At 50.0% G+C, this 8369-nt stretch overlaps 1 protein-coding gene across 3 annotated transcripts in view; it reads right to left on the minus strand.

Annotated features, from left to right (window-relative positions):
• Window positions 1–8369, minus strand: part of ZNF618 (zinc finger protein 618) — a 79967-nt gene that overhangs the window by 20555 nt on the left and 51043 nt on the right. For all 3 annotated transcript variants that reach the window (XM_008050162.1, XM_021708619.1, XM_021708618.1), the window contains one exon: window positions 3215–3454. In XM_008050162.1, coding sequence (XP_008048353.1) covers window positions 3215–3454 — 240 coding nt within the window. The remainder of the gene's footprint in view (window positions 1–3214; window positions 3455–8369) is intronic.

Here is an 8369-nt window from a genome sequence, read left to right on the forward strand (position 1 = left end):
TGGCATGATGAGGAAAGCTGGGGCAGCCCCAAACCCCGGCTCCCAACCATGTATCTGCTGACTTGCCCAGCTAGCATACCCAGATGTGACTCAACCGACAAGTGAGGTCCAGTCAGAGTTCACCCAGGGGAAGGGACAGACTTCCTGAGTGACATCTGGGCCTTCTCTGCTGACTGGCTGGCACCTTCCCAAGTGGCTCACTCTCTCCCATGTGTTCTCTGGAATGCAGAGATAGGGTTCAACCAGACGGAAAACCCACAAATTTAGACCCCATCCCTACCCACAGAAGGACTGAAACAGAACATCGGAGTTGGATGAGAACCCAGCTTTTCTGTGGGTGCTTTTGGCACAGGGGAATGATGGAAGATCCAGGAGGAGAGAGAGGCCTCAGGGAACAAGTCAATTTGGGATGTACAGCTCACGCAGTCCCTTTGACCAGAAAGAGACCCATTTACCTTTATTTAACCTAGCCTTCCCCCACATAACCCCACTCAAAAATAGGAGATTGTGTGATATCCTACAGATATGGTGATCCTGGGAGCCCACTTTGGGAAGTGCCACTCTCACCTGATCCATCCTACTCCAAAGGGCAAGTGCTTAGACCGTGGGTATCACGGTCCTGGATGGTTATGGGGAGGAGGGAAAAGGAAGCCAGAGGCAGCTCCTGCAGGTCTGCTCAGTTCCCCTCCGCCCCTGCCTATAACAATGCCTCCTGACACAGCCTACTTCCTTCAGAGGCTGCTACTATCGTCACAAAAATGTGTCTGTAAAATGCCTGGCTGAGGGCCTCAAGGTAACACCTGTAAATTGGCAAAGAATGCCCCTCTGTTCTCTGTCTAGGGAAAGGGGAAGGGGCTCTCTTTTACTGAGCACCTACCGTGTGCCAGGCACTAGATCAGACACTTTATATTCATGCTTTCTCTTAATCCTTCCAAGAGCCCTGTGAGGGCTACACAGTCATTCTAAATTCACAGGTAAAAAACAGAGGGAAAGAGTGAGAGTGTCAAGTTCCCTGGGACTGGATGCTCTCCTCATCCTCTAAGATGGCAGAGTAAGACTTCATTCTTGGGGTAGATGCTTCCCTTTTTAAAAAAAAGGTCCGGGGTCGGGAAGCAATTCCCTCCTCCACTTGATTCTTATGTGCAGGGGGTTGGGCCCCAACTAAGGAGGTCATATTGGTAGAAGTTAGCACAACTGAGGCTGCGAACTCTTAACAGTCAGTCTCCCATTGCTCAGTTGACAATGTCAACTTTAAACAGTTTTCCCCACCTAAAGTAACTCAAGTTCAAAGTTGACGTGTGACACTGGAGGTGAAGTCCCACACACAGGCAGCCTCAGGCACACGTAAGGAGTCACTTATTCTAGGATGATGAGGGTGGTGACACTTTCTATTACTAACATGCATTGTCTTATATCTCCTGCAGGTTCCTGCTCACAACTGCATCCCCTCCAACCTGCCCAGTGGGTATACCCAGAGGTGAAGCCCCCACAAGTCTTCCAAGTCACATGAAGGCAGCTTGAGGCATGTACCATGGCTTGCTGGATGCTTCCTTGGAGACACTGGGGTTTGAGACCTGCCACACCAGCCCCTGTGGGCAATTTCCTACAGAGACTGTAGTCATGAAACCTCCTAGCCACAAAGTGCAAAAGTAAAGCAAGATTTGAAAGCCATGATTCCCCTCATTTAGTTGAGCCAACTTCGACCACCAGGTGAGCCTGTGATGACCAGTCTGCTTCTAACTAATTTATGACTACTGTTAGAAAACACAATGGTTACTGGCTCTTCTCAACACAGTATCTGAAAAACCATGACCTTCAAGGTTGATTAGCTACTCTCCTTTTGGGAGATCAAGCACAGTAAACATATCTTCAAAGAACCACACCCCTGTTTAAAAGTTCAACTCCCGAATTGGAGAATAAAGGCAGGTAACAGCATATCACTTAAGTAGCTCATCAGTCACCAAATTAACCAGGTGGTTCCTTTACCTGCGTTCTCAACTTGATCCTTTGTTCATTTCATAGACGGCTTTGGCCTCCTGAGGGCAGCTGAGAGGCCCATGGTCCTAGAAGCACCACCTCATCACTCTACCTACAACCCACATGTTCTGGCAGGCAGCCCAAGGCTTGTTCCATCCAAGGAAGAATCTGGGGATTCTTGACAGCTGGCGCTCAGTGCACAATATGTCTGATCAGTTTTCCTGGAGGAAATGACTGATGGGAACTTTGTACTATCTGCTCACTCACCTAGAGCCAGAGTTCTTCCCTGCTTGAACTTGGAAAATGCTGGGCCTAAGTCTTATGTAGGAGTTTCACAGGTAGTGCTAGGTAGGGGCATGCCAAGAGACCAGAGCTCTAGGTCAACCACTCTGCTTCATGGAAAGCAGCTCCCTGCTCAAGCAGTTTTTTTTAAGAGACAGGGTCTTGCTCTGGCACCCAGGCTGGAGTGCAGAGTGACGCAATCACAGCTCACTATAGCCTCAGACTTCTGGGCTGAAGAGATCTTCCTGTCTCTACCTATCAAAGTGCTGGCATTTTTAAAAAACGGAGTGTTCTGAAAGATGGGAGATGCAAACCCATGCCAACAGTATCTGGGCAAGGTGACATAAATGGATGAACTGGGCTGGATGTGAGACAGACAACAGTGTGATCACAATGAGAAATGACACCTGCCACACGGCCATTGTATTGGGGAGGCAGTAGGGAGTGGTGGGGACTATGGAGAACTAGAAGCATATACCCTATTAAAGGAGGCAGCCGTGGTTGCCCTGTAGGAAAAGTAGGCCCAGTACTGCCAGATCCAACTTTTCAATGTCAGCTAAAATTCAAGTTTTACATAAAATGTCCTAATGTGCAAATGTTGGCATCTAATTAAAAAAATATTTTAAACCTTGTGAAGGCCAAATAAAACAGGCATCTTAGGCCATGATTTGGGAAAAAAAATACTCTACTACTTAAAAAAAGAATATATATATTTGCAAACCTCCTTGCATAACCCTCTGACTGGGAGTGAAAAAGCCTGGCTCAGAGAGGTTAGGTTGGGTGGCTTGCCATGGTTACAGAGCCAGCCAGAAGCAGAGCTGGGATCCAGATTTGTCCGAGAGCACAACGGGACCTCGCCGTGCTCTTTTAAGAGAATAGCAACCCCGGGCACAGCTGTGGCAGGTGGCGAGAGGAGCGGAGTGAGGAAGCGTGGGGTCACATAGGCCATCGGTACCTGCGGTTGCCTTGCTTGCTGGAGATCCTGAATTTGGAGTGCGGAACGTCTGAGTTTGGGTGGCTGGAGGGGTGCGGTGTAAGAGGGTGGTGCATCGGACCACGGAGGCCGGAGCTTTTTTCCCCGACTGGTTCGTCTGGGTCTTCGCGGCCACGAAGCGTGGAGACGGGGAGACCTCTGGATGTGAACACTCAGAGCCCGTGTCTGGATCGTCCGGTGGCTCCCACCCGGGGGCGGTACCTGAGAGGGTCACGCTCTCAGTCCCCGAGGGCCCTCCGAGCTGATGGAGTGAGCGGCCTCTCGGGCCACAGGCCCCATGTTCTGGGGCTGGGACTGTTTCTGCCCAACCTCTTCTTGTGCCATGGAGAGCAAGGACTCTTGCTGAACCCAGCGTCAGAGAATGTGTGGGAGTCTAGAACCTTCCCCAGCTTCTCAAGGGAAACTTGACCACCAGCTCATGCTCCGTCACCAACCAGCCCGCTGTGTAGGGCACCCACAACCCCTGACCAGCCCGGCCTGTGACCCATGCTTAGGGGACCTGATTTAGTTAACCTAGGTCCAAGTGCAGTTTCTAGAACGCTGGCATCTGGGACCCCTTTCCTTCCAAGGCTGCCTGGCTTGGAAGTCATGACAGAAAGTAGACAGGGACATTCTGGGGTGGCTCGGTGGGGAGGGGGAAAGCAGAGGGGACTGATGGTGTCCTCGGGGTTTCAGGGGAAGGGGCTCTGTAGCACCTTGTGGGCACTGACTGGGAACTGTGGCTCTCAGGGGACAGTGTGGAACCCAGTGCCTGATGCTTTAACTGAAATAAGTGCAGCAGCTCCCTGATGTTGTTGAGAAAGACTTGAGTCCCCAGTCCCCAGGCCCCCTGTCCCTCACCTGAACATTCTGTAGAAGCTGGAGTCCCTGAGAACCAGGGGCTGACCCTCAAGTGATTTTCACCTCTGATGGTCTCGAGTGGGCAGTGATCAGCTTCCTTCACTCTGCCCTGAGTCATAACCAGTGGTGGCAGACCCCTGAGCCTGGACACTTGCATGTTAAAAACAGAAAAGGGGGCAGTGGTCCTCTCACTCAAAGATTATGCAAACTCTGCAACTCTCCCCTGAAGGTGGAAAGGGGACTAGGCAGCAAGGGGAAGGGACACCCTTGGGTACTGACCAGGGGCCCGTGGAACCCCCAGGAATTAACTCCAACCTGAGGGCACCACCTTGACTCAGTGCCTGGCCACAGCCTGATCTGCCTAGACAAGGACCTCTTCCTCTGAGGGGTGAGGGGGGCCATCATCTCCCTGTTCCCAGGAGAGCATCTGTCCTGGCAGCAGAGACACCACCCACTGCTTCTAGAGCCCAAATCAAAGGACTCCCTGAATCGCCATCGCTACTCATTTCTGGCACAGATGAGGAAGCTCAGGCCCACAGAAGCAGTGGCGAGCCATGCCCAAGGTCACACTGGAACTGAGTGGCAGAGACAGGAAGCCACTCTACGGTCCTTTGTTAACCACCCTGGGGCACCAAGGTGACCTCCGAGGACTCCAGCTGCCCCCTCGCCCCTCTGGAGGGTCACCCACTCCTCTACCTACAGTGGTGGCCAGATCCTGGGAGCTAGAGAGTTCTTCAGTCATGGCTCCCTTAAACAAGCCCTCATCTGCCCCATCCAGCCCCAGAAGGAAATCCCCAAGACCTCTGTTTGTGGAGAACTACCTGAACTCCCACCCTCTGGACTGCCACTTTCTGAATGAGGAAGTAAGAGGCCTGTGTAGTGAAGGTTCTTCCGTACATTCCCTCCCACTCTCCCTCCCTCCTTCAGACCCAAGGACCTCAGAGGCCCCTGAGTCTAGCCAAAAAGGCAGCTTATCTGACAGTTTCCTTTTTTTTTTAAAGTACAGAATAAACCTACACATCCAATGATGTGGTAGGTGTCCAGAGTCCATTTCTGACGTCTCAGCATCTCCCTACGTGAGGCACAGTCCGGGGACCACAGCTGGTAGATCACTGTAACAGGGCCAGCACTGAGCTTAGCATGAGGCAAACCCACTTCTGAATTCCAACTCCACTTCCTCCGACCTCCGCAGTCTTGGACTCTGTGCTTCCTTTTCCTGGCCTCAGTTTCCCCCATCTCACCCCCCAGTGATAACAGTGGGATGACCTCCTCACCACTGTACTACTAGCCTCACAGGGATTCTGTGAGACTCCAAGAAAGTCCCAGAAGCACCCTGAATAATAAACTGCTCTTCAGATGTAAGCAGCTACTACTGGTATTTTTTAGAGATAAGGAAACCAAGCCCAGATGCTTACTCTGGCCATAGACATAATTTTGTATACGGCCACACAAAAGAGTAGTGTGAGATGACACAGGGCCTCAGGTCTACCAGCAACTCAAGGATGCCTTTGGCATGAGGCCATGTACCCTCCCAACCACCCACCCCATGGCACCAACCTGCATGCTCTGGCAACCTTGGCACAAGGAACAGAGTTTCTAAGCAACAGCCCATGCAAGCTGCTCTCCCCCACCGCTCCCCGGCCCAAGGCCTCAGTCTCTAGCCCACGGAATGACTCCCCAGAGCCCCTCCGGATCAGACCTTTCCAAAGTCTATAATTTTTGCTGTAAAAATCCCAGCATTCTACGGACAAGAGCCCCCTCTTCCTTGTGGCAGGGAGCTCAGGGACACCCACGAAGCTCAGAATGTAATACACCTGGGGATATCACCTGTGTGGTCCACCCGCCCTGCCCGGCACTTGCCCATCTCTCCAGCTTCCTTCCATGCCACTCACCTCCTCCCCTATTCACATCCTACAAGCCCTTTTCTCTTTCTAGCTCATAGTCTTTGCACATGACTCTGCCCAGAATGCCATTCCCTCTGATTCCTGACCGCTGGTCCTATATATCACACTGAAACATTACTTCCTTAGCGAGTCCTCCCTGATACCTCCCCACCTGGCCATCTACTTGTCAGTCCCGTTTTCCTCTTCCCTTCCAAGAACTGATCCCCATTGGTAATGACTCAATCCCCATTAGACCACGGACTCCATGAGGATGGGAACCTGTCAGCTTGGCCTACCACACACCAAGTGCCTCGCATATTCCGAGACACAGTCAGTGCTCAATAGATAGGATCAAATCTGCAAATCAAGGCGTGAGTGGCCAGAAAAGTTAAATTCAGAACTGCTGAAGTAGAGTATGTCAAAGATGTGATGCTCACGGGGACAAAATTGTACCACAAAACTGACACGTGACCCTCCCATCTGCTCCCAAAAGGCAGATGGGGCCACTGAGACTCAGAGAGATGTGGGCACCACTTCTGGGTCATAGCATGGGTCTGGGACGGTCCCAGGTTCCTAACTCATTCCACTCAACAGTCTGCACTGGAATTCCCACCTAAGCTCTCACTGAGAAAGAATGAAAGAATCTCAGGCTGCTTGACTTTCCTTGTAAGAAACACACATGCAACATTTACACATAAGAGAGACCTTAAAAATATCAGAACACTGTGGTCTCTCCTTTCTGGAAAGCTGAAAATTTAACTGGAGTAAAAGAAATTCAGAAAATGCAAGGATTCAGGAAAAGTAACCACATAACTGAGAAGGTGAAGAGACCACGGGTCTTCCTGAAACCTCCATGGAAGAGGAGGGTGAAACTGCATTCAAGGCAAGTGGAATCGTGTGCTCAAAGAACAGAGGTGGGAAAGAATGGGGGACGGCAGGCAAGAGGAGTCCCAAAAGGAGTTGGGAAACTCCTCGTGGATTTTCATCTGCAGAAGAGAAATGGAGAGCTTACATGTCCAGCCATGATGGAGCACTGGTACAGAATCAGCTCTCTTGCCATCATGAACCGCAAAGCTGGACAAAGGTGGTGCAGAACTGTGATTCATTAAAGAAGACATGATGTGAGTGCCAGGCTCACTCTAGCTCTCTGCCTGGAACAGGACAGACACAGGTGAAGCTCAAACAAAGCATGCCATCTCACCAAACTAAGGAGGTGGTAATCAGAGCTCAGGGTTGCTGAGGTGGGTAGGATTTGCAGGGCAGAATAAGAAGAGAGAGAACTGTGCAACAACAAAGAACTCCAGAACTATGCAGATGGCCCCCCTTGGAGACTTTGGCTGGGCAACACAGAGTAAGTCTCTGCAAAGCCCAGCAGACAACAGCTAAAGGGGAGCTGTGAGTTCAGTGAGGATTCAGAAGTCACTCAAGGCTGGGAGATATTTTATAATTCCCACCTCCAGAGAAGAGACCTTGCTGAATATTTCACGCATTTAGATGAGACCCAGAAAGGCCATGTCTTAGAAGAACAACTCTTACCCTAGAAAAAGAACTCTTCTAGACCTGCCCCAACATGGCTTAAACACCACCTTTTGAAGTATCAAGCTGATCTGTAAGTAAATTAACTGCCTGCCAGAACCAAACTCTTTTCAAAGCAAGACAAAATCTAGTTAGTCAACAACACATCACTCACAATGCACAGCACAGAATAAACAATCATTTTTCAGGTGAAGCAGAAAAATGTGACTAATAATCAAGAGAAAAATCAGTCAAGAGAAACATATAGAAAAGACAGGGGTGATAGAATTAGAAGACAAGGACTTTAAAATAGCTGTTATAAATCTGCCCAAATATTTAAAGGAGAACATAAACAATTAATGAAGACAAAAATGAAAGTGACAGAAAGGAACCAAATGAAACTTACAGAGATGAAAAATAAGATAGTTCACTTCACGAACTTTTCTAATAAAGCAGATTAGATACTACAGAAGAAAAGATCAGTGTACTTGAAGACAGGGCAATAGAATCTCTCCAAACTGAAGCAAAGAGGAAAAATAAAGCTGAAGAAATGAACAGAGTTTCAGCTGATCTGTAAACATTATAAAATGTCTAACATATGTGTAATTAAAATCTCAATAGTAAGCCGGGCTCGGTGGCTCAGCCTGTAATCCCGCGCCTTTGGGAGGCTGAGGTGAGTGCATTGCCTGAGCCCGCGGGTTCGAGACCCGCCTGGGCAGCGAGACCTCATCTCTACAATAAATCAAAAAATCAGCCGGGCGTGGTAGCGCATGCCTATAATTCCAGCTACTTGGAAGGCTGAGGCGGAAGGATCGCTGGAGCCCAGCAGGCGAGGTTGCGGTGGCCAGGAGCAGTCACTGCACTCCAGTCTGGGCGAA

The sequence above is a fragment of the Carlito syrichta genome, unplaced genomic scaffold (assembly GCF_000164805.1).
Source record: "Carlito syrichta isolate Samal-C Ts95f unplaced genomic scaffold, Tarsius_syrichta-2.0.1 Scaffold143111, whole genome shotgun sequence".
Taxonomy (NCBI): domain Eukaryota; kingdom Metazoa; phylum Chordata; class Mammalia; order Primates; family Tarsiidae; genus Carlito; species Carlito syrichta.